At 40.3% G+C, this 25053-nt stretch overlaps 2 protein-coding genes across 2 annotated transcripts; one reads left to right on the top strand and one right to left on the bottom strand.

Moving 5' to 3' along the window:
* The first annotated feature begins 399 nt into the window (after positions 1–399).
* Positions 400–13673, top strand: LOC114557202 (antizyme inhibitor 1). The gene is made up of 12 exons (XM_028580570.1): positions 400–632; positions 1521–1642; positions 3286–3496; positions 3703–3876; positions 4326–4498; positions 4827–4961; positions 6264–6345; positions 6522–6596; positions 7693–7858; positions 9698–9813; positions 12323–12540; positions 12676–13673. Exons 3-12 carry the CDS (start codon positions 3395–3397, stop codon positions 12788–12790), a joined length of 1356 nt encoding a protein of 451 aa, XP_028436371.1. The 5' UTR covers positions 400–632; positions 1521–1642; positions 3286–3394; the 3' UTR covers positions 12791–13673.
* A 1001-nt stretch (positions 13674–14674) lies between these two features.
* LOC114557168 (Krueppel-like factor 10) lies at positions 14675–21583 on the bottom strand. The gene is made up of 4 exons (XM_028580517.1): positions 21417–21583; positions 20465–20692; positions 17910–18804; positions 14675–15503 (listed from the first exon to the last, which is right to left on the bottom strand). The coding sequence occupies exons 2-4, from the start codon at positions 20681–20683 to the stop codon at positions 15229–15231; spliced, it is 1389 nt and encodes a 462-aa protein (XP_028436318.1). The 5' UTR covers positions 20684–20692; positions 21417–21583; the 3' UTR covers positions 14675–15228.
* Between the last annotated feature and the right edge of the window lie 3470 nt (positions 21584–25053).

Here is a 25053-nt window from a genome sequence, read left to right as displayed (position 1 = left end):
TTGGGGTTAATTTTTGTAGTAATTTATGTCGTTGACATGGACACATGTCATTTTCGTGTTATAAAACTCATGATAAAACTACGGTCTACGGTTTCGGCCATAGACTGTGTAAAAAAGGCTTTGACAGTTCTTAACTCCGCCCATCTAAAATGCGTCAAACTCCCCACACTTAAGTACAATCAGACCGGAACGTTTGTTTATATAATGTGCCATTGTTAAAGATGAATGAACATTTCCTGAAAAATACATTTATCAGATTGATATTTCGGGCATTATGTTTACAATTTCTCATTGGTGCTTTGCTTTACTCAAAAAAACGTTGGAATATGTGTCATTACGTGGGTTTTATTTTGATATTTTAACCGGATATCTTACTGTTAATTTGGGTGAAATGTTACTTGACGTGTCGCTCTACACCCTCCACGCTTCGACCTCCACTGTTGGCTTCCGCTCGGTCGTATCAAATAATCCGTACTTTCTTCCATCGACAAAACGCTGAACGATAATAACTCGACCTTATCCACCACGTCCATGGAAGTGATATTTTTCTCTTCTAGTAACCCCACCACTCTTTAAAAATTCCGCCTAAAAAGAAAAAGCGTTATGTCCCCTCTTTTCGGATTTCAGCAGACGTAAGTAACATTAACCTAGCTAGCTAGCTAACGTTAAACGCGCTATTAGCTTGCTAATTAGATAGTATGTTGTTAAATTAACCGGGTAACTTAGCGTTAGTTTGCCAACAAGCCATAAATGTTAGCTATAAGATGTTAAATATAACGTAATAGTTAGTAGCATTATTACTGAAAAATTAGTAACATTGTTTGATAAACAATAAGTAACGTTTCATCGTATGTTGCCATATGGCATGTTGCTATGTAGCTAGCTAACGCCATAGATATAATGTATGCTGAAGCTATGCATATAATATGTTTTATATCTATGGCTAATGCTAAAACCATATTCTACTGTTACTGATTAATGCAAAATGACCTGCTAACAAGAACAAGCTAGGTAGTTCACTGTTAGTCAGAAATGTTAAATGTGGTTTTTAATTGGTAGCAGGCCACTTGCTATTTGGCCAGTCACGCCGGGCAATAGTATAAAAATACTGTTTGAGTTTGTTTTTTTAAATTGGAAACCGCTACCTAAACTTCAGGCATGATTGCATAGTTCCAGTTTCCTTTATTACGTACCATGGCTCAAACCAGCAAATGGTAACAGTTTAAACATTAACTAACAGCAATTACAGAAAGTACGCATCCCATACAAAGTACACCATGATCATACCAATGTGTAACTCCCATGCTCTTTTTCCATTGCCTTACATTCAACATTTTGCCTGCTCACTAATGTTTCCTCTACCACGTTACAGATTTTTTAAAACACTGCAGAAATGTTAAGGTAGACTGGAGCATGTGTCAGTGGGGGAACAGTTGCTCTCCTGGTTTTTTTTTTTTTTTTTTTTTTTTTTTGTCAGTGACTGATTCCTGTGTGTCCTGTCCTCATCTGTGCTTTTGCAGGTGTACAACAACTATCCAGAGGATCTAGGGTCAGCTCTATACCGAGAGTCATTTGACTTCAACGCCGAGCCACCTTGGGATCCTAGCTGATAGTGGACGAGTTCATCCCAGGTGTCATCCATGTGAGTAAAATCGGTGTACTTTGAAGAATGAATGCATCCTAGTTGAATGTTTGACTGAAGATATTTTCATAGTAGAAACATATGCAACATAAAACATGTTTGCTTCTGGATTTGTGTATGTGTATCTGTTTGAATGGATACGTATCAATTTGGATTAATGCATTGTGAGAAATTGTTTGACTTAAACTCTTTACAGAAGGAATAAAAAGACGTATTAACATGCTGCGTGTCCCAGATAAATCACAAACAGGCTATAGTTATTTTAGATTTTGCATTTCAGATCTATTTTCAGCACTTCTATAACAGGACAGTGTTCTAGACTGCTTTCATCTGCATTAGATTTTATCTTGTCCGAATTTAGTTGTAATAACTGAAAACATTTATTTGGTTAAATATATTAATCCTGCTAACAGTGACTACAATTTTAATGTAGTTCTTTCTGTAGTGTATTGTAAATAAAATGTTTTAACTGTACTAACTCTAGGACCTTATTAACGTCATCTTTTTCTAAAGGGAAGAGTTATAAGTGACCTAGTTAAGCATTGTCTCAGTTACCGGCTTGGTTGATTTTATTTGATTTGATTTTTTTATAAGAAATTTTAGTGTTGAGCCATCACCTTTTTTAACCTGTGTTCTGCAGAAGATTTTTTGTAGAATTGCAAAAAATTTTAAACAAACGTGTGTGTCGTAAACAGAGTAGAAGAGGCAGAGGTTGCAAACCTGAAACAAAACAAGTCACCTTGCCATCTAACCCATCTCCAAAATGGAGAGATGTCTTCAGGAATTTATTTCAATTGGGCAAGTTTTATTGTTCTTTCATGCCAGCTAGTATTGGCAATGTTTGATGCTGTCCAAAGTGGTACAGTGGAAAGTTAAATGTTTGCCACGTCAGACCTTATTCAGCAAAGGCCTTTTCATATCCCATTTATTGCATCAACTCTTTTTGACAAAGGCCAATCTACAATCCACCTCAAGTGAGCATAAAAACTTCTTCACAGAATTAATGAACTTTTATCAAATTTAGCCATTTCCATACAGTTTTTTGAATGCAGTACTTCAAAATGTGCATAAAAATATGTTAATGGTAACACGGCTACAGTTGTCAGCAAAACGACAGGCTTTCTAATCACATGGTTTGTCTCGCTATTTGACCTCCCAAAGCTACAGCCGTGTCACATCTGGTCCAGTCCAGACTGGTGTGCCTCCGTGATGTATTGTGCAACATTATTGAAAGTAAAGTTGTGATCTCAACGCCGCCAGTATTGTACCTTTTTTAATGCCATCAAAAAGAACTTTCACGGGTCACCAGCTCAGGGATTAATGGTGATTGTTGGGAGTAATTGATGGTAAAGTAAATGAACTCTGTGCCCCAGACTCTGTTTTCACAGCGGCTCTTTAGAAGAATAGGCCTCTTCCACAAAGCTATCGTGTAACGTGGAGCCTAGACTGTGCTCTGATTGGATGCTCCCTGAAAATGACTTGCTTGATTGGGATCTCATCAGACAGGTTTAGGTTGCAGCTACCGAATAAACTATAAAAGAGTTGGACAACATTAATTTACATGCATTATCCAAATATGATGGACTTGTTTTGCTTCTCAAAATGCGTGTTTTATGTTGGCTTTTTCTGATCTATTTGTACAGTTTGTTGCATAAGACCAGGACCCCAGGGGCTCGAGAGGGTGAGAGCAAGACCACTTTGGACTAGCCACGTTCTTTATGCCTGTCGGATTAGAAGAAAAGGGTTGAGAGGATGAAAGGAATCACTGATGAACCACAGTATTCTGTTTGCCTACTGGAGGGAGGCACAGCCCTCTGTGACGTGATTGACAATCACATTTATGAACAAACTCTGGTAAGGGGTCTCACTGCAACATGTAATTTAGCACATACTTATAAACCATGAATTTCTTACTGTATTAGAATGTTAAAATGTTATTGTATTGCCTTGTTTACTACATGTGATAAAGTCACATAGACACACTTTTGCAAAGTCTTGCACTGTGTATTTTATTTTATTTTTTTCTGATTTATCCACATGTATTTATCCTTTTCCCTCAGTCTGAGAAGAATGCATTCTTTGTAGCAGACCTGGGAATTATAATGAGGCAGTATGTTTGCTGGCGAACCCACATGGCCCAAATTCGACCCTACTATGCTGTCAGATGCAACAGCAGTCCAGCTGTTATTGAAGTTCTTTCTGCCCTCGGCACTGGATTCATTTGTACCAACAAGGTACTCTCTCACAAACTTGTTATGTCACTGTTAGTTCAAGTTTCTCCACAAAATATAATCAAGAGTTGCAGTATGCACTGTTTAGGCTCAGTCTTGCATATTGAGCAGAAAATTGCAGAAAAAGGGTTGAAACTACTTATTTTTCATGGTAACACATTTGCTCTAGTAATGTACCATGTCTTTCTCTACCAGAGCAAGTACTAGTACTTAACAACATAACATTTATTATTAATTATATTGCACATATCTTGGTCCACAATCTGTAGAATAGACAGTCACCAGTAAGTGGTCAGTGTACATCAGTGCCTTTTTACTCATGTTTATTATTATATTATATTTTCCATAGTAATCCATGCCGGATAGACATGGTATGATGAAATGTCTTTTGACTACCCCACAGCACACAGTATATTAATGGTATTTTATTCTGTTTTGTCTTTTTATTTCAGTCTGAGCTTGAACTGGTCCAGAGCCATGGTATTCCCTCTGAGGATATCATCTACAGCGGTGTTTGCAAACAAGTCTCCCAGATTAAATACGCTGCTAAGAATGGCATTGACCTCCTGGTTTGTGATAATGAAGCAGAGCTACGCAAGATTTCTCGCTGCCACCCCAATGCCAAGTAAGTGCTTCATAAGTATTGTGCTATTTGATCTTTAGCACAAGTTAAAAAAAAAACACAAGTAAATTAGTTTTTCATTAGATCCATCTTACAGGATTTCACTTGAGATACAGTATGTTGTTTCCCTGGCATATTGGGATTGATTGCCAACGGGAAAAGGCTTTATATAAAATCATCTTTATAAAATAATTTGGTCTCAGCTGCAGATAGTTTGTCAATTAATGTGCTAGCTTGTCAACACATTCTAGTTGTCTACTACTTTTATTTAACTCATGTGGTTTTTTTTCCTTAGCAAACCAGTAACCCAGACCCTTTTTATTTAATTCAGGCTGCTGCTACAGGTTTCAACAGAAGCATCTAGCCAGGACAATGACTTGAGCATGACATTTGGCTGTTCCCTCAAGGACTGCAGGCATCTGTTGGAGAGGGCTAAGGAGTTGGGTGTGCACGTGGTTGGGGTCAGGTGAGGCCTGCAAAAATGCAATGTTTCTGGTTACGAAGCACTTTGAAGAAACACACAGGTATTTATAAAACAGGTTGCTCAAATCAAGCAATTTGATTGGTTCATACCCGTGATATAATGGCAACACACAACGGCTATGACATCTAATTCCTTTGAAAAATAAGTATCACTCCGTGTCTTGGAAAAAAGTTACCTAGCAAATTGGAAACATTTAAGGTCAACTTCAACCCCCTTGGTGGCCTAGTGGTGCGTTCTTTTTGTCTTGTAATCGCGACTAGTAGCTCGAGTGTTATGTCACATCCGTGTCGAAAAACGAGAAACGAACTCGGGGTCCTCTGAGTTCTTGACGACTTGACGAGTCGTATATATACGACCTCGGGGGCGTTCTTTTTGCAACTTCCGGTTCGTAACTCCGAAAAACGACTCGTAGATCGACTTCGGTGGACAAAAAGAACACACCATAACTATGGAGTTGTAGACTGAGCAGGACCCATCTCTGAAGACGGAGTGGAGAAGCAGACGTCTGCAGAGATCTGCCAACACCGCTCATCTGCACACACTGCCATGACACAGCTGGTTTAAGTATCTCTTTTGAGTGCACTCTACACTTAGAATATTTTTACAGCTTTACCTTGCCATCAGCCAGCCCTTTCCGATGGGGAACTGAAGCCGTTATTTCTGCTCTCTTCAAAGCCACCAGACTCCATTGACACAAACAGTAATTTTACCTCACAAAACACGGGAGTTGTTGGTCTACCGCTGCCTCGATCGGTTAGTTTGTTCGGGTTATTGTGACTTTGGTGAACCTGAATTAAACCTTTAGCGTAAATCAAAAGAAATAGCCTATGCTAGCTTCTAGTGCAGGCTTACATTTCATATGCTCCATAGCAACTCCCTCGGTATGTGCTGGCCAAGAGGCCTATTTTATTGTGAATATTATTATTATTATTATTATTATTATTATTATTATTATTATTATTATTATTAATAAAAATGTTAAAATGGGAATGTGACTATAACTTTCATATTGCCATAGTTGATGACCGTTAAATAAAAACAATAGCTCAAGCTTCAAGCCTTGACATGTGATTATATCATAGTTTATGGGCGCTGTTCATCCCGGTGTGAAGCACAACCTACCACGGCCTGTCGAGAGCTTAAGTAGAAGGACCACAGCAGCTCTCTTTACCTCAGCTTTCTTTTGAACAAATGATGTAGTCCAACCTGCTACAGGATACAAGTGTTACTCCTTGTGAAGGTGTCAAAGTTTGACCATTAACATCTCCTTTTTCCTCCCCACAGGTCTCACATTTCCAGCTCCTGTGAGGATGACCAGCTGTACGTTCATGCCATATCTGATGCCCGTTGTGTCTTTGACATGGCAGTAAGTATTGTTAAATATTGTTATGTTGCTAGTTGCACTGTTCAGTTCTGTGACTAGCATTTCTATTGGTTTCTATCACAAACCGTTAATGTTTTGGACACTGGTGACAGCTTGAGAAACACTTTAGTACTCACTTGTGTTATGGTTGCACATTTACAAGCCTTTGTCTACCTCAGGAGGAAATGGGCTTCAACATGAAAATCCTGGACATTGGAGGTGGCTTCAGTGGCTCTGAGACTCAGCTGGAACAGGTCAGTATCTTATCTGCTTTTTACATGATACTAATTAAGGACACACTTGGCAGTATAACAATACTGGCACAATAAAGGTGCACTGCAAGCACCACCAGTATGTCACATGTACTGTATTTAAATTGCATTCTTTTGAAATGTTGACGAGAAAAGATATGTTTTTCGTTTATCAACTCAGTGAACAGCATGTCATCTGTTTGCTTAGTGGGCATTCACACAGCTTGCGTCGGCCCTCAGACGGTGCGGCAAAAACACAGGTCTTTCCATTCATTTTGAATGGGGACTCGCGAAAAAACCCCGCAGTGGGCCTGCGGCGAAATGTTGAGAACGACTCAACTTTTGGAGAAACACAACCCTACGTCACGCTGCAGTGGCCAATCATGTAACCTAAGACTTGTTCCTGAGGTGGTGTGAGCGTCCCGTACAGTAAACGGGAAGCATCACTGCCTCTATCGCTGCCACAAGAAAGTTTTAAAACACGAAACACAAGCACTGAACTGCCCGGGAGTTGCTGGATGTTTGCTAAACAACAAAGCACAGTTGATCTGTCTCGCTTGTCTCTTTGCTTTCTCTCTTTCTCCGTAAATGAAGCTGCCTTCAAGTGCGGTCTGAAATGTCGAGCTCTATAAACGATGTGACTGAAACCAGTAGTTGTGAGTCAACGTGCTACATTGGTGGGTTAAAGAACACAACAGATGTCCCACAAATGGGCCGTTTTTATCAACACTCTCCCTGCGGCAAATCGCCGGATTGTTGTTTCCCTGTCTCAACGCAGCCTTATTCAGCCAATCATTAATACTGGCCCTCCCCCAGTATGGTGGTCCACTAATATGATTACAATAGTATGAAAAACAATGGATCATTATCATCCAATATTCAAAATGTACGGTGGTGGAAATAATACATCATGCCGCCCAGTCTTAGGACACTGTATTCAGTGCTATTTCCAGTAGTGAGAGGCCTGATTTTAAACTACTCTTCAAAGGTCGACAACTCTAGTAGATATAAAAACACTTAAATGTGATTTTTATTTTATTTTTTTAAAAGTTCTACCCATTTTGGTTCCTAATTTTTACCACTGCCATCTATCTTGCAGATCAATAGTGCAGTCATGTCTATGGTGGACCTATACTTCCCTCCTTCTACTGGAGTTTTTATCATTGCTGAGCCTGGAAGCTTCTTTGTGTCCTCTGCTTTCACGCTGGCTGTGAACGTCATCTCCAAGGAGGTGGTGGCCCGTGATCGCCAGGACCAGGCACATGGTCAGTGGCATTATGTTCACTTGAGGGTATACAGTATATTAATGAAGATATTAAAGCTTTTATTATTTTTGGGGCATTTTAGGCCTTTTATTTGTATAGGACAGCTTAGTCTTGAAAGGGGAGCGAGAAGGGGAAAGACCTGCAGCAAAGGTCGGCGTCGAGGAGTAAGCCTCTATAAATGGGCGCCCTCTCTACCAGGTGAGCTAACCAGGCGCCCATTAAAGCTTATTTTAAAAAGACTGTCTAAAATGTTAAACAAACTCTAAGCCTGATGGTGCATTTTGCTCGCCTCAACAGTCTAATACAGTATACTATAGGACCATGAGGACTGCAATTTGGAATGTCAATAAATTGGCAACATTACAATTGTAAAAATGTCATGCAACTGTTGTATGAAAGATGCATCATGTAAAGTTAACAGTCAAAGAGAACTACACAAATTTGTGATTTACCAATAGTAATAGTATAAGAAAATATAAACAGCCAGTTTAAAAATTAATCTATTACACCAGAGATGGGGATTCGGACTCGAGACGCCCTTAAGTCAAACACACAGTGCCTTCAGACTTGACTTTAGACTTGTGCTCAAAACACTTGAGACTCGACTCTGACTCAAAACACTTGACTCATGAACAATCTTTATTTTTTTGGAAACGTCTGATGAGCTGAATGTAATTCCCCTCCGTGTGTAACCTATAACCTTCCCACGTAACTTGTATCTGCTTCACGTGAGAGAGGACGACAAGCATGTCGACCGCACCAGCAGCTGCTGTGCCATTCATCAGAAGCTTTGGTTTAAATCTTCAGATAACAAAATAAATGCTGAATGCAAAATATGTGGTATCAAGATCAATCATTCTGGCTCTACCACATCTCATTATTTAATCAGGCACCTGAGAACACACCCTGATAGGTGTGGCAGTAGCTCAGTCTGTAGGGAGTGGGGTTGGGAACCAAAGGGTCACATGGTCCCTAAGTCCCCATGCAGACCAAAGAGTGGTGGTGGACTGGTAGCTGGAGAAGTGCCAGTTGGGCACTGCAAAAAGGTGCTCTTGAGCAAGGCACCAAAAACCCCAACTGCTCGGAGCACCTGTCCATTGACAGCTGCAGACCCCCTCACTCTCATCTCTCTATTAGTGCGTGCGTGCGTGCGTGCGTGTGTGTGATTCAGTATTACGAATCCCACTATGGCCACGCCAAGACCCGCCCTTCAATAGCATTTATTGGCCAGGCGTCCATGCTTACGCAAAGTAACGTAACCCCATTTGTTCAGGTCCTATCCCATGACCAACCGGCTATCCTAACCTTAACCACTCCAGGTCAAATGCCTAACCCCAACCAATCGAGCGGCTTCGTAGGTCTTGGCGTGGCCATAGTGGGATTCGTAATTTCGCATCCAGGCCTTTGTATAATAACAATAGAATGAAAATATGTAATTTGTCTTGGGATTAATAAAGTATAAATTATTATTATTATTATTATTATTATAGGTTAGCATTTGCCATCTAACGTTCCTGTTGTAGCTAGGAGCTTAGGGAGGTTAACTAATTCGCTAGATGTTGTAAAAAGACGAGTGAGCGTTTGCTTGTTTGCCAAACTTGTGGTAGTAGATTTACGTAATAATTTCCGCCCCGCTGGCTGCAAAGCTTTTTAAATAGCTATGCAGCGTTCTAAGCAGCATGGATGGAACGCAGCAGGTGATACAGCGCTCATTATAACCACGAGAGACTTAGACTCGAGCTCAAAGACTTGAGACTTGACTTGGACTCAAGCTCAGAGACTTGTGAGCATCTCTGCATTACACTGTAAAAGATTTTTGTCTACCATCTCTCTGAGCAGATGATCCATCTCCCAACGATGAGCCGGAGTTCCAGTACTACATGAAGGAGGGAGTGTATGGATCGTTTGCCAGCAAACTCTCTGAAACGCTGATTCCTGCTCCATCTGTTCATAAGGTGAGTCTCAAAGATTCTCAGTGTTCAACATGTAACAGCAAAACCTTTCCTGTTTTTCTCAATATTTAAACAATTTGTTTTCTTTTATTAAATACATATTTGTTAGTCATACATCACATCCTAAAAAATAATCCTGTATAATTATTTAGTCAATGGGGAAGACTCATTTTAATAGGCTAATACACTTTTCATTATAATTAATCAGATATTCTCATTAATTTTAATGTTGTGCTAATATTGCATTTAACCTGAGGAGTGTACTGGTGATGGAGTACCAAACACACAAGGGTAAAGGTTGGGAGTCGGGACTGTCGAGAGCTTGTAGAATATAATCAAAATGTTTTTAATGAATGTACATATCTGACTAATATGCCTTGTACAATATTACGTGTGTGTGTGTGTACAAAATATACAGAAAATTGTGTGCGAGTAAACGTTTTCCTTGTTGCTGAAGATTTAAAAAAGGCTTGTCATCCTTTCTCATAACACGTGCAATTTCCTGTATTCATTTGGGGCATGCCATACAGCATAGGGTTGGGTTCAAAGAATCGATTCTCCAATTAAAATCAATTTTGGTTTGAGCGATCTGATATTGAAAAATAAAATCCCAAATTTATTTGTATGCCTTTTCACCATGGATGTGGTGAATTGCCCCCCCTTTATAATATTCTGTGAGAATCTATTTTATATCCAAGCAAAATTGGTAACAGAAATTGTAACAGAAAACCCCCCCCAATCTGATTAATATTCAATCGAAAATGTACGCTGTGAATCGGAATCGAATCGATTCTGGAAATCATTGGCGATACCCAGCCCTAATACAGCGTGTTTGGTTCGTCCCTCAGAGAAGATAGAATATAGTTTCCAAATGCTCACGCAACAAAAATGTGAATCTTGCAGCAATCCGTCGATCACACATTTGAATGCTACTTTACTGCAAAATCCACACTAACGCATAGTGCTCTTTTTCGTCCAAAAATACAAACAGTGACTACATGATTTCACATATACATTCACAAGCCTCTGGGGTGCTATTGTCTTGTGTGCCTGACTATAAACACAGTGGGGCTAATCCACAAAAATCATTCTTTTATAGGCACTTATAAACACACATATGTTCACATATACAAATAGACATAGCTTCAGGTTTTGTTTATTTACCACCCAATCAAAATAGGGTTTTAATGTTAGAAACAATCCCCAAAAAATCTTTGGTGTGTAAACAACCATAATTATATCCAAATGCATGGCGGAGATGCCAGTTTGTTATCCAAACTAATTTAACAGCATCTTGCCTCAGTTAAGCTGACGTGTGTGTGTGTGTGTGTGTGTGTGTGTGTGTGTGTGTGTGTGTGTGTGTGTGTGTGTGTGTGTGTGTGTGTGTGTGTGTGTGTGTGTGTGTGTGTGTGTGTGTGTGTGTGTGTGTGTGTGTGTGTGTGTGTGTGTGTGTGTGTGTGTGTGTGTGTGTGTGTGTGTGTGTGTGTGTGTGTGTGTGGACTGCGGTTCACAGGCTCTGCTACCCATGTCTTCACAGTGGGCTACTGGTGTCATGCCAAAAGGTCATTGCTGTTTACTAGGGGTGGGAATCTCTTGGCACCTCACGTTTCGATTCAGAGGCCAACGATTCCATTCTAAACCGATTATCGATGCAACACTATTATTTTTTTTTTTATATGTACATATCCACGCAGGATTTTTAAAAATATACATATAAATCTGAGTTTGCTAATCACTTCCTAGACAAAGCTTAGATTTTTACAGTATTTGTCACACACCAGTTTTAATGAAATGTTTAGTCTACTGAGGTTTTTGTTTTGTAGTCCTTCCATGCTTAAGCCTTAAACCTGCTTGTGAAAGTCCCCTTCTCTCCCGGTAATTTTCCATGTCAGAGGCTCCGTCATGTTTAAAGGTGGATCATTGGCTTCTTAGAACATGAAACATGAGGTGATCAGATGTCATGTGATAACGTAAATGAACAGCCTATATGTGTTTTGCCTAATTATTTTATGTATGTCTTATTAGATCATGTGTGTATCTATACCAAATGTAGCACATTTCTCCGGCCGTTCTGCGCGCTGTAGCGGCTTCCTCAGCAGGCTGAGCTGGGCTCCCGGCTTCCCCCGCCCGGTCCACATCGCTACCTGGCAGTGTGGCAGTTAAACAAAAAAAAATGGGACACAGCTGAGCGCGCTTGATTGAACCGTGCTTATAGTAAGAGTAAGTTGTGAAAAAAAAATACTAGGAACTAAGCAATCAGCCCGTTCCCAACAGGCATGCGCTCCAAACGGGCACTGCACTAGTTGAGGTGAATAGGCCAGGGGTTTCATTAGCGTAGGATGATGTGTCCTTATCTGGCTAGGATAACTAGATCTGGCAACCCAATCCTGTTGAATAAGTCAAGTTATGAACAAAGCTCTCATCTCCAGTTAATGAAGATTGTTGTGTGTTGGATCACTAAATACATGTAATGAATAAATAAACCATAAATGGCTGCTCTGTGTGTTATTAGAACACATCCCTGGAGGCTCCAGTGTTCAGCAGCAGCCTGTGGGGTCCCTCTGGGGACGACCTGGACCAGGTAGTGGAGCACTGTCTGTTGCCGGAGCTCAACATTGGAGACTGGCTCATGTTCTCTCAAGCCGGGGCCTACGGTATGGGTCAGCCACTCTGCACCGCCACGGACTCGCCACCGCCCCCTGTATACTATGTCATCTCCTCTAGAGACTGGTAAGGAACTCGGTAGTGAAGGATTTTCAAATTTGGAGTGGGTTGCAAAATCCACAGATTGAAAGAAACCGTAATGTTTTCTGTGCAAAAATGTGTAGATTTTGTCCTTGACTACCGTTCATTTCCCTCCACCAGGTTTGAGATGCAGGACACCGGTGTCACCCATGAGGCTACACTGAAAAACTTCTCTTTAGTCCCTTATTTCCTCAATTCCTGCCAAACCGAGGCTGCTCGGTCTGTCCCAGCTTAGCAATCGTCTGACTAGGAAGACTTTTAACTTTCCTTTACTTGTTGCTGCTGCTATCTTCCTCTGGTCTACATTCCACTAGGAGGACCTGAACCGACAGATAATAGCTTGAAATAGCTGGGACCAGACCTAATTTGTTTTAAATTGAATTTTACAAACCCCACTATACAGTAAAGTAAATGATAATTATAAGATGTTAATTATTATGCAACAAAATGGATGACTCCTTTAAGAGATGCTTCCCTCCCTTTGCATTGGGCATCCCATGGAACTACAGTTTACACTCATACAGTAGACATTTAATAATTTGAAATTATTATATTTGACAAATGTATTCTCTATGTCTTCATTGCTGTTGCCAGTCTTGTAAAGTAAGATATGTATCCCTGAGTGAAACAGTGTATTTAAATGGAAACAGATATCTTAGGGTGCTTTGCCACAAGATGTGTATTTATGATTTTAATTGGTTGTATAGTTTATTTTGTGTGATAACAGCTTGATTCCATTATTTCATTTCTAACTTGTCCTTTTGTTTTGATTATGGAGGCTTGCATATGAAGGTGTGTTTACTCATCGGTTTGATGATGTAAATAAAGCCAGTGGGATCAATGTGCAGTGTCACCATGAAATCCACTCCTGGAAAAATAAAGATTAGTGCAGTCTGCGCGGGTGTGGTTGAGAATAGAGTGCGCATCGGGCCGCATTTTTCTGTCCGAACCGGCCTGCGTCCGACAGCACAGTAACCGAACCCGGCCCGAGCCCGACAGGCATTAAGATATTTCTGTCCAAGTCCGACCCAGTTAAAATCTCGTTTTTTTCCTCATACTAATGACACATACGTTTGTTTGTGTGGAAAGCTTTTATTAAGCATTGGGAAATGTCAACAGATGAGGCATCAGCGCACACGGGGCAACAAGCGCACGTTAACACAGGCGCGCACCTACATAATAAGCTTTTTAAATTTAAAATGTTAAATACCTTATCGCGCTGATGTGACCGACCCCGACCCCAACATCATTTCTAAATATCTGTCCGAACCCGGCCTGGCCCGTCGGGTCCCGTCGGGCTCGGTTCGGGTATCCATCCTCTAGTTGAGAAGCTAATAGCTCAGTCTTCCCCAGTAAAGTGCTGAGTCTTTTGCTCCCATACTAATGAAGGGCCTGAAGTGCTCTGGCACAACATAGCAAAGCAGGTTTATTAAACCGCATGTGCTGCAGATGGTAGAGGGAAGTGTTGATGGATTACAAATCAGCTAACATGGTTTGGGGTCATTTTTTTCTTTTTTAAGAATATTTAAAATGCTAGAACCCATTTATTTTGCTAGTTCTATCGCTATTTGTTGAATTTGAAAATATTTTTTCTAAATCTTGTGTTGAAAGAGTAGTTTTTCCCGATTGCAAGTAAAATTACAAATTGTGTACAATATCTGTTAATTTGTCTCCCAATTTGTGTTCAAGGCATGATGAATTATCAGGTATTTGCCTGATAATAACTACTGTATCTGTGCTTGTCAACATGAAAAGTAATAAACACCTCATTGACTGGACTGTGAATCCCTGTGGCTGTTTTTTTTTTTTTTTTTTTTACTATTAATATTTTTTTAATTAATATTAAATAAAAATAAAATTGCACAGACATAGGCTACCTAAATAATTGATAATCATTTTTCAAAAATGGTTTCATTTCATGATTTAATCCAAATCTCATCTTGAATAATGTGATCAAAGGCTAACGGATTTGTTTTGAGAAGCTAAATTTCTCGAGTCAAAACCATCTAGGAACTTTTGAATGAAGAATGAAGAGTTGTGCCAAGTCTTCGTCACTACATGTAAAACAGGCAGGACAACACAAGATCTGGACACATTGGGGGGGGGAAAAACAAGGAAATACATGTGTTCAGGTTTAATAAAGAAATAAGTGTGCAAAATAGTTTTATAACAGATTCTTGTATGGCACAAAGGAACAATATTCAACATTTTTTGGTCAAACGGCATTGCAAAGTGAATATGTTTAGCATTAAAGTGTTCCAAAGCCCTGTTAGCTCAGCTGGATGAGCGTGTGCCTCCATGTACAAAGGCTCAGTCTAGCGGCCGCTAGTTTGATTCCGACCTGCGGCCCTTTGCGGCGTGTCATTCCCTCTCTCCCCCCTTTCCTGTCTTCACCTGTCCATTCAAAATAAAAAGGACTAAAATTCCAAAACAAATCATCTTAAAGAATGAAATCTGGTAATCGATTCACATAATAGTGGCTATTTTCAGTGAAACGGTCTCATGAACTTGTTCAGATACGACCATAATTATTAAGGAATAAAGCAGCAAAGACTTGCAACCTAATCTAGTTTTCAGTTCTGCGTTGTTCAACAGTTGAACGACGCAGAACTGAAAACTAGTGCACTGTTGGAGGCTCACCAAGCCTCACATTCATTTTCACCCTTTGGTGTCTCATCGGGATGTCTCCGAGAGAGTTCGCTGAAGACAGACTGAGTGTTGTGGAAGCAGTGAGGTCAGCAGACCGGGTGTCCAGCGGGGCGTCTTCCTCTCTGCAAGGTGTCGCCGGGCGTGCTTGGCGAGGTGGTCGCTACGCATGAAGCGGCTGAGGCACACGGGACAGGCAAACCTTTTCTCTCCCGTGTGGGTACGCCGGTGGCGAGACAGCTCGTCGGAGCGAGCGAATCGCCTCTCGCAGCCCTCCCACTTGCACTTGAAGGGCTTCTCACCTGTTGGAAAACATTTGGGAATTTAGTCCTACGAGAGTGATAAAGGAACCGTTGTTTGTTTTTATCACACTTGTGTCATCTTTTTGCATATGACGCTGACCTTCGGCTGCTTTGTAAAAATGTCGCTGCGGAGGAAGGTCTGGCTAGTCCACGCAACATTAGTGAATAGGAGAAAAAGCGTGCTCTGGTTCATTGGCATTTCTTTAAACCAATCACAATGGTCTTGGTCAAGTCCGGACGCAGCAACTCTGCAAAATAGCCTCGGGAAGGAACTTGTTTTGGTGGAACGTGTGCACTTAGGGAGGCGAGCTCTGGAATTAAAATGGCTGTCGAGTGTGTGCTGAGAATTTTGCTCAACATTTTTTTTGTTCTGATTGTCGGTTCTAATAGCTCGGAGGAGGTTTCCCGACTTTCCCAACACAAAAAAAGTGAAAGGTGAGGGACATCCGGTGGAACCTCATATTTACTAACTAACTAACTAACTAACTAACTAACTAACATATAGACTAACCTGAGGGCTATTTCACAAAACCTAGATAGCGGATTAAGCCGGGATTTCCAAGTTATCCTGGATGAATTTAGCCTTGACTCGGTTTCACAAAAGCAGAGGAACCTAAGTTACCATGGAGATGTATTCTGTGCAGCTAGCCTGCTCCTGACCAGGCTAACAGCCAGGCTAGCAGCTAGCCTGCTCCTGACCAGGCTAACAGCCAGGCTAACAGCTAGCCTGCTCCTGACCATGCTAAAAGCCAGGCTAACAGCTAGCCTGCTCCTGACCAAGCTAACAGCCAGGCTAACAGCTAGCCTGCTCCTGACCAGGCTAACAGCCAGGATTTATTTAATCCTGGAGCCTTTTTTGATCACTCAGCAGTGGTTTTTACATTATTATTATTATTATTATTATTATTATTATTATTATCATCATCAGCCTGTATGAAAATGCAACAGGTGTATAGCCTATTGATGTTCAGTTAAGTACTGTTATTAATGAAAGTTGTGACCATTATTACTGTTATATTGCTGTATGAAGACTGCTGTTCATATTGTTGTTAGAAGTTTGATGAATATATTAATTACAGCAGTTGTTGAGATAATGAGTTAAGGCTAATGAAGTCGCAAATTAAGTCTGTTACTAAGGGCAATATATAGAGTGCTGTACACGTGTGTTTTTATAGTGGAACAATGCACCTAGAATTATTTTAAAAAAATAATTCTAAAATATTTATCATTATTTTTTTGTATTCTTTAACAGTAAAGGATACTGTTTGTTCCTCTTCCATGTGCATTGTATTTGGCATTCTTAGCACACAATGTGTGTTGTCCAGTAAACTGGAACTATAATTTGGGAGAATTTTACAATTTTAAGAACCTAATTGTACAATCTTCCCAAATTATAGTCTTAGTTCACTGGACCAGTAACTATATAGTGATGTAGGCTACTGTACATTCATGTGACAACAGGGAGAGGACACCTCAATGGTTTTTGAGCATATATTTAGCTGGGGGGAAATAACTGATGAATATACTCCGTTACATTCATGTTTATAGTGTGCATGGAATTGATCACTTAATTTTCTTTATGGTTTCAAGATTTTAGAGTCAAATTTCTTCAGTGTCTTTCTTGTCTGTCCATACAGTATATACGAGGGAGCAAAGCATGTAATATGTAAAGAAGGAAACTTGTCCTATTAAAAAAAACAAATGTGAGAAAAGCGTGGCAGATAATAGCGGACCGACTGAATGATCTAAAAATATACATTTACGAACTGCTGCTCTTAACTGAAACCATTCAATGAGTCACTGTCATTTGCAAAAATTAACAGTTGTACACTTTGCATTAAAAGCGAGCAGTGGAAGTTAATATGACTTAGGAAATGTATATTTTAGCCCATGAGAGAGAGAAACAGAGTGAAAGAGATATTTAGGCTATATATCATATTCTAGCGTTGTAGAAAATTGATCTTCCTGGAAAATTTCCTGAGTAACATTATCTTCTGCTCAATTTTAAGGCAAAGAGTACAACTCTTAATTTGTGCAAATGATTAGTAACTAATCCTTGGATGGTATGATTATGACGGTTTCAATGCAGAGCAGTGGTCCGTTAATGTATATGTTTATGCTGCTTACACATTCAGTCGGTCCGTGATCGTCTGCCTAGCTTTCTCTCGCTGTTTCGTTACAGCGGCCGTGTTTCTTTTCTTTTTATACAAATAATGTGTTTCACTTCATCATACTTCCACAAGAAGCTGCTGCTCACTCTACGTCCACAGAAGTGTTTGTTTTTGCCGCTGACAGGCTCAGATTATTATTCTTAGTGTCTGACAACATTATGGGAAGAATCCCCGCAAAATGCATATACTTTTTTAGGTGTCCTATATTTCTATATTAAAATCATTCATCTCTTACCTGTGTGTGTCCTCATGTGGGCTTTGAGGTGGGAGCTCTTGAAGTAGGTTTTGCAGCAGTCCTCATGAGGACAAACATGACTGCGTACACGGGACACTTCTGGCTGCGGAGGCTTTTCTCTTTGCTCCAACACGACACGACCGGGCGCGGGGGCGATGGCTGCTAGTTTGGTGCCACCAGGGGTCACCAGTGCTGGCTGCACGTAGAGTGTAGGAACAGCCGGCCGAGGGACGAGGAGCATTACGGGGCCTTTTGGCCCCTGACCCCCCAGGAGGATGACATGGGCAGGAGAAGCTGCTTGTGTTTGTGCCTGTTGTAGTGCAGTGGTGGCTGCTGATGGGACAGGTTTTAGGTGTTGCTTCTGGCTCTGAGAGGCTGTGACAGTGGAGGAAGGACAAGAGACAGGAAGAATCTGGCAGTAGACAGGCGCAGGACAGACCCCGGATCCAGCCCGGACAGAGGAGACAGCCTGAGACGTATTGGATTTATCATCCAGGCCTAAAAGACTCATCTTGGTCCGACTGGCGTCAAGCATATTTGGCACAGTCACGGTAAAGGATTCCTGTGGCATGGCTGCATTAGAGTCCGACTGTATTCCAGAGCTCCCCTCGGACTCTCTACTGTTTAGTCCATATTCAGAGCTCAATTCTCTTTTAAAGTCTTTTGTGGGAACTTGAGTAAGTCTGTCTTCCCTGGAGACAGGATGGACATCTGATGTGTGACGGATGACACTGGTGCAGTGGAACCGTTGCTGAGAAGCAGCAGTGTGTGTGTGCAGATGAGTCTCTATTGGCTGCCAGCTTGGACTACCAGCTGCTGCAGGTTGATGGAAGGTTGCCCCTGAGGGCGGATGGGTGGCCTCAAAGGTGGGTGGACTGTATGGCGGTGTCATACACTGAGAGCAAAGATGGGTTATTAATTTTTTTTATTGAAAAACTCAGTCTTGGAAAATAGAAATCTCCTTTAAATCACTGCTAAAAGCCCCACTCTTACTTTATGGCCTTCTTTTATTTAGTTGTTTAAGTTGTGTGCATGTGTATCTATATATATATATTGTATAACTGTGTGTATATTTTTGTGTATGAGTGTATGTAGGTATCTTATTATTATTATTTTTCCTCATTTTGTTCTTACCATTTCACTCAAAATGGTCACTGTTTACTTGAACATTCTTGTTGTTGTTTGATGTCTATTTTTGTAAAGTACTTTGTAATTAGTGATTTTGATAAATAAACTTTACATATTATCAGACTATCTGTAGCACCCCTTGTCTGGAATTTTTTATTCTTTTCTTTCCCTTAAATAAAAAAAAAAAAAAATATTGATAATTTGCTAAATTGTGGCAAGCACATACAGCTGTCTTTAATTTCAGTGTTAGGTGGCTTCCTTTTCAAGCCCTTAGGGTTTTCTTTTTATGCCACCTGTGCATTTTATTTTGTTATTATATGTTTCTTCATTTTTATTTTAACAAGAAAGACATTACAGTTTTACAAATGTACTACTACCATCATAAACCTAAAGCTAAAGGAACTGGAGTAGCATAGTATAGGATAAAGGCTGGTTTGCAGTGCTCAGAGTAGATTGGAGGGACTTTGCTGCTCCACTGGTTCTCAAACTGTGGTACAAGTACCACTGGTGGCACACAAGTTCCCTCTAGTGGTATACACATGAAATCTCTACTACAGTGGATGACAGTGAACGCTAGTTGCTACTTAAAGCTTTAGTGCCTAACTTTTTGATATTAATAAACATCCGTTACATTCAAGTCATTGCCAAATTAGTTGCTACAAAGATAATGAAGACTATCAGCTCCTCACAACTCTCTCTGTATGTCTCAGTATGACTGTGTTCAGAAGATTGGGGCGTCTGGCGACTTTCACACGCAGAAACTCAAGCGTAGATAATGACCTCTTCTGAAGAGTCCATCATGTTTATTTAATCCTCCGTGTCCTCCTTGGCTGCTAGCAACTGGGTTGAGGAGGGGTGGGGGCGCATGCGTGATCACGGGAAGACTTGTATCATGTGGACGCGGCAACAGTTTTGTTGTCATTACTTAGAATTCCTCATGGGGGAGACAGAAACTACGCACTATAGCTTAAAGCAGCAGCGGTGAAGTCTCCACAGCACCGGCTAGCAGCAAATTTAGCAAAACAGTAATGAGATATGACCTGAGTCGCCTCAGATTTTGGATTTGGATTCAGTTGGAGCCGCATGGAGGAAGTACAGCGTGGCTGTCAACAATAAATGCTGTTTTCAGGAATAAACCTGCCTCCTGCGTGAACTATCCCTAGCTGAATAGGGTAGGCCTATGCTAGCCTACACTATTTCAACGTGGGCCATAATGGTGGTACTTAGAGAGCCTAATACTTCCTGAAGTGGTACGCGGTGTAAAACGTTCTGTCCTAGACAACCCTTTCAAAGTAATCTTGGGCCTAATGCCATATTCTAGGCTGGATTTTCTTAAACCGTTGTTCAATGCAGGTTTGCTTAAAAAAAAAAAATTAATATGAAAAATATATGAATATGAAAACTCTCAGCCCATATGGATCCCTTACCAAAGGAGAGTCCAGTAGCACAGCAGACCCAAAGGGGACGGAGTCATCCTCTGAGCAGTCTGAGGACGGAGTCAAGGGTCTGAAGTGTCTGAGCCTGAAGCTCCTGGTCCAGTGCTTAGTCATGGACATCAGAGCCTGCACAGCCTCCATGTCACCTGCACCCAAAGGAGCAGGCTGGGATTCACCCTGGATGTCTGAGTGGAGCTCCTCAACTTCCATGTTGCAACTCTGAGTGATAAAAGTGCAAAAAGACATAAGACATATAAGACAACACACTATGGACTGTTACTTTCATTTGATTTTGATCATAAACGTTCAATATGACACCCTGTGATCTTTTTGTGAACTTGTACTGGGAACATAAAATGACACAGATTGTGTACATTTGGTGAGCAGACATACACAGTCCACTCCATGTCCCAGCGTGTTCAATCAAGGTTTTTAAAGCTTGCATGGTTTTGCCATGCATCAACATATACAGAATATGTAAAGGAACATGTGAAGTGAGCATGATCAGCTGCTGCTCTTCAGCACTGGGGCCCTTTCACCTACTTTCCCTGGGGGACAAAAGCACCAACTGTGCTGCTTACACAAACTGTCACATAACACTTAACAACCCCCCCCTCTACCCCCCCCCCCCCCCACACACACACACACACACATACACACACACACACACGCACACACACACACACATTACAGACGTCATATCCTGAATAACCATCAGTGGTGAAGCTGCTAGTGTGAATGAACTATGACCTAAATAGCCTATATGTTGGCCCTATAAGGCTTGACAACCACCATTAGACATAAACCAAAATAAATCACAATAATAGACTATTATTTGGATTATTTTTCCAGAAACATCATGTCATATAATTTAAATAAAGCACTTCTAGTTATAGAAAAAGGAATAGGTCTACATGACATTGAGATAAATGTATTTACTTACATCTTATGTGGGTCTGTGTGACGTGTTCTGGAGCCCGGTTTACCTGCTGAGTAGGCTCTACTCGTCCTTCCGTCTCGTGTGAACACTTGAGACCAAATGGGATGTTTGTGTCCCAGTTACCTCCGCAGCCTCGTTGCCATTCATCGTTTCAAACGCGGTGGGGAAAAGATAGGCCTGGCTTAACGTCTCGCCCAATAGGACGCAAAGGTGTGTTATACGCCGACCAATGGGAGACAGACTCGGTGCGTGATCGGGGGCTGACTGCACCGTGGAGGCAGCATGGTACACAACAGCATGGGCGTGTGAAATTAAACCCATTCCTGACTACACTTCCCTTCACCCCACCCACTAATAGCCTACACACACACACACACACACACACACACACACACACAAACAACACAACCCCATCACAATGCATGTATTTTTAGCATTAGGATTACGTTTGAATACTTTACAGTTTTCCCAGGAATGTATTTACATTACTATAGGCTACTATCTATAATCTAATCTATGAAATATGGGGTGCAGGCTGAACAAACCTCCTCATGTTTGGTGAAACAATATCTTGTTTGGAAGTTTTAGCTTAGATAATATGTGCAGCGAGTGATGATAGATGATGGCTCGCATCTGCTTTGATATCGTTCAGCCTCTTTTTTCTCATGGTAAACAGCTTATTTTGTATATATTTGTTTCTGTATTGATTGTGTATTTCATATTAATGTTTAGTATGTTTGTTTATGTATGCACCAACACCAAGTTTTACTTACTTGGCAATAAATCCGTTTCTGATTCTGATAGCAGGCCATTGCTTCAGAGAGATGAAACTTCTCTGAGAATATACTGTCTGTCAATAATATCTTAGCAATAAACTTCATTTATTTGGCAATTTCACAGAATTCACAAAAACAACCAAATGAAAGCAGACTAATGCAAAAAAATAAAACAAGTCAAAACACTACTGTAAGTCAAAAAAAAAGAACAAACGTAACATAATAGCAAAATGAATAAATATTTTAGCCTAAAACTTTGTTACTTGTTGCAATGAGAGGGTGGCTTGGGTATTTCACTCTTATAATTTGTACACATTTTTAACTAAACCCTAATAAACACTCCTTGTGAATCTGAAAGTTTTTTAATTTTTTTTTTTTAAGAATTTCCTCTGAAAATCCACTTCTTATTTGGTAAAATGGAAGAGGCATCAATTAGCTCCAAGTGACAAATTTCAAGTTGAACAAGTTTAACATCACTTTTTTTTATTCCTGTTTTACGTTGATTAGCTGTTTCCATGGTTTCGTGTCCTTTCTGGGTACGCCAGCCAACAGGAGATGGCCTCAGGCAGCCCTGTGGATAAGGTAAGTGTCAGCTGTCTAGACCTTCCTTCACAGCACAGAGAACCAGAACAATAGACCGGCTGTAGACACACAATGGAGAAATACACACTCACACACTTTGACTGAGAGTCTGGCACTGTGGGATGTTCCTCAAAAGCATATCCAGGAATGTGATGCTGGAAGAGAACAGAGTACTGCACAAGTGAAATAACTCTGTTTATTTTTATTTAGTTATTTTAACAATCCATATCTCTTTAAATATTTAATTTAACATCTTGACATCCTGATTCCTGCTTACAGTGACCTAAGTTTAAACTCAAACCATTGTTTGCATTTGTGTTCTGCTTTCTTGAGGAAGTGCCACTCATCACAATGAGTAGACAATTTACCCACTTTTCAATGTGTACCTATAGTGTGTAGTACAGAGAATTGTGCAGAAAGATGATCTTTTTGTAAAATGTGTGCTTTAATCATTTTTTTTCACTCCAACAACATAACAAACAATAAACCAAATAATACAAGATAAATGTTTTTTTTTTTGAAAATTGTTGCACTTAAAATGTTTCTAAATGGAAGATAACCCAATTCAGAGTATTTTATAATAAATCAGCAAAAAGTTCACAGTTTAAAACTGGAACAATAATACTATTGTGAATTCATATGTTAAATTGAATTGTCTTTTACAACGTAATGCTTTATTTTCACTTAATTAACTGACATTCAAAGAATTTCACCTTTTTCCTAAGTCTAATGTTTCTTTATTGTACAGTTAATTCTATTCATAAACATTCATTTTTAAATAGTTTATGCATTAAGAAAACATAACAAATTACTTTTTCTATTTCTTTTTTTCCCCCTTCATCTTCATAAAGCTGCAATCAACGCTTATATCCCTGTACGTCACATGTTTGAGTTTTTAATATGAGTCATATATGATTACAGTACATTATCTTTGTTTTGTTAGCAATTAAAGAAGCACTCCACCAATTTCTAACATACAAGTCAGTTTCCTCATCATGGAGATTATAAATGTGCTCTACTGGGAGCTACGTCTAAAGTCTGAGAAAAAACCCTGATCATGTCATTGCCTCAGAGCCAGCATTTTTGAAGCTTGACTCATACTAAGGCCTAACTAGCCCCTGCTACACTGATTCTGACCATTCTTTAGGCAAAAGTCCCCCAACCTTACGGAAGTGCAACGCTGCTGTAGAGCTCCTTTAACTGAAGTACATTAATCATGGGAAAATAACTTATGGCTTTGGCTCTATGAAGAAAAAACTTCACCAAAAGCTCACACTTAAGGTGCTCATATTATGCTTTTTGGCTTTTCCCCTTTCCTTTATTGTGTTATATATCTCTTTTGTGTATGTTATAGGTTTACAAAGTGAAAAACTCCAAAGTCCCCCCCAAAGGGACTTACCATCTCCAACAGAAAACACTGTTCCCAAACTGCTCCAAACAGCTCTGTTGTAGTCCAGCCTTTACTTCAGAGACAAACGTGGTCACTTTGGAACACACGTTATAATGCTCACCTAGCTGCTAGCGTGGCACGCCCTCATGTGAATTTACGAATCCTACTATGGCCACGCCAAGACCCGGTTGGTCATGGGATAGGACCTGACTGGCTAGTAGTCCTTACCTAGGTACTGTCAGGGCACGCCCTCATACTCTGCTTCTGACTGGCTAGTAGTCCTTACCTAGGTACTGTCAGGGCACGCCCTCAAACTCTGCTTCTGACTGGCTAGTAGTCCTTACCTAGGTACCGCGCATGTGCGACTCCCAACAAAGATGGAACAGAAGTGAGATGTCTCACTTTGTAGCTAAAACAGAGAGCTCAACACACAGGGTGAAAAGAGGAGCTGCAGCTATGTGCAACAAAAATATGGTGTTTTTTGAAAATTAAACCATGTAAACCTATTCTGGTACAACCTCTAAAAACAATTATGAACCTGAAAATGAGCATAATATGAGCACTTTAAAGATTTTCTTTGGTCACTTGGGGGCAGCAGAACAACCTTATAATTAAATAAGTTGCACCCAATTGCTGATTGACACTTCTGGGAGAGACAAAGCAACATTAGCATTTATTTGGAGTCATGTTTCTGGCGACCTGACATATCCAAACCAAGACAATGATCCAAAATAGACTAAAAGGCTTTGCTCTTTTGAGTTGGATGATTAGTCCATGTGCATTAGTCACTACTGGCAACGCTTTTCACGTTACACAAAGTCCTTTAATCTATTGATTTGTGCAGCATTAAACAAACAATAATTACATACTGCATGTCTTTTATAGATAATGT

The sequence above is a fragment of the Perca flavescens genome, chromosome 6, assembly GCF_004354835.1.
Source record: "Perca flavescens isolate YP-PL-M2 chromosome 6, PFLA_1.0, whole genome shotgun sequence".
Taxonomy (NCBI): domain Eukaryota; kingdom Metazoa; phylum Chordata; class Actinopteri; order Perciformes; family Percidae; genus Perca; species Perca flavescens.
Note: the sequence above shows the minus strand (reverse complement) of the source record. Positions and strands in the feature narration are given on the sequence as shown.

Excerpts from the sequence above, each read along its gene's own strand:
- LOC114557202 (XM_028580570.1), top strand. The coding sequence starts at position 3,395 with ATGAAAGGAATCACTGATGAACCACAGTATTCTGTTTGCCTACTGGAG. Across the intron at positions 7,859-9,697 it reads TCGCCAGGACCAGGCACATG|ATGATCCATCTCCCAACGAT; the intron begins GTCAGTGGCATT and ends CTCTCTGAGCAG. Across the intron at positions 12,541-12,675 it reads GTCATCTCCTCTAGAGACTG|GTTTGAGATGCAGGACACCG; the intron begins GTAAGGAACTCG and ends TCCCTCCACCAG.
- LOC114557168 (XM_028580517.1), bottom strand. The coding sequence starts at position 20,683 with ATGGAAGTTGAGGAGCTCCACTCAGACATCCAGGGTGAATCCCAGCCT. Across the intron at positions 18,805-20,464 it reads TGCTACTGGACTCTCCTTTG|TGTATGACACCGCCATACAG; the intron begins GTAAGGGATCCA and ends CTTTGCTCTCAG. Across the intron at positions 15,504-17,909 it reads CCACATGAGGACACACACAG|GTGAGAAGCCCTTCAAGTGC; the intron begins GTAAGAGATGAA and ends GTTTTCCAACAG.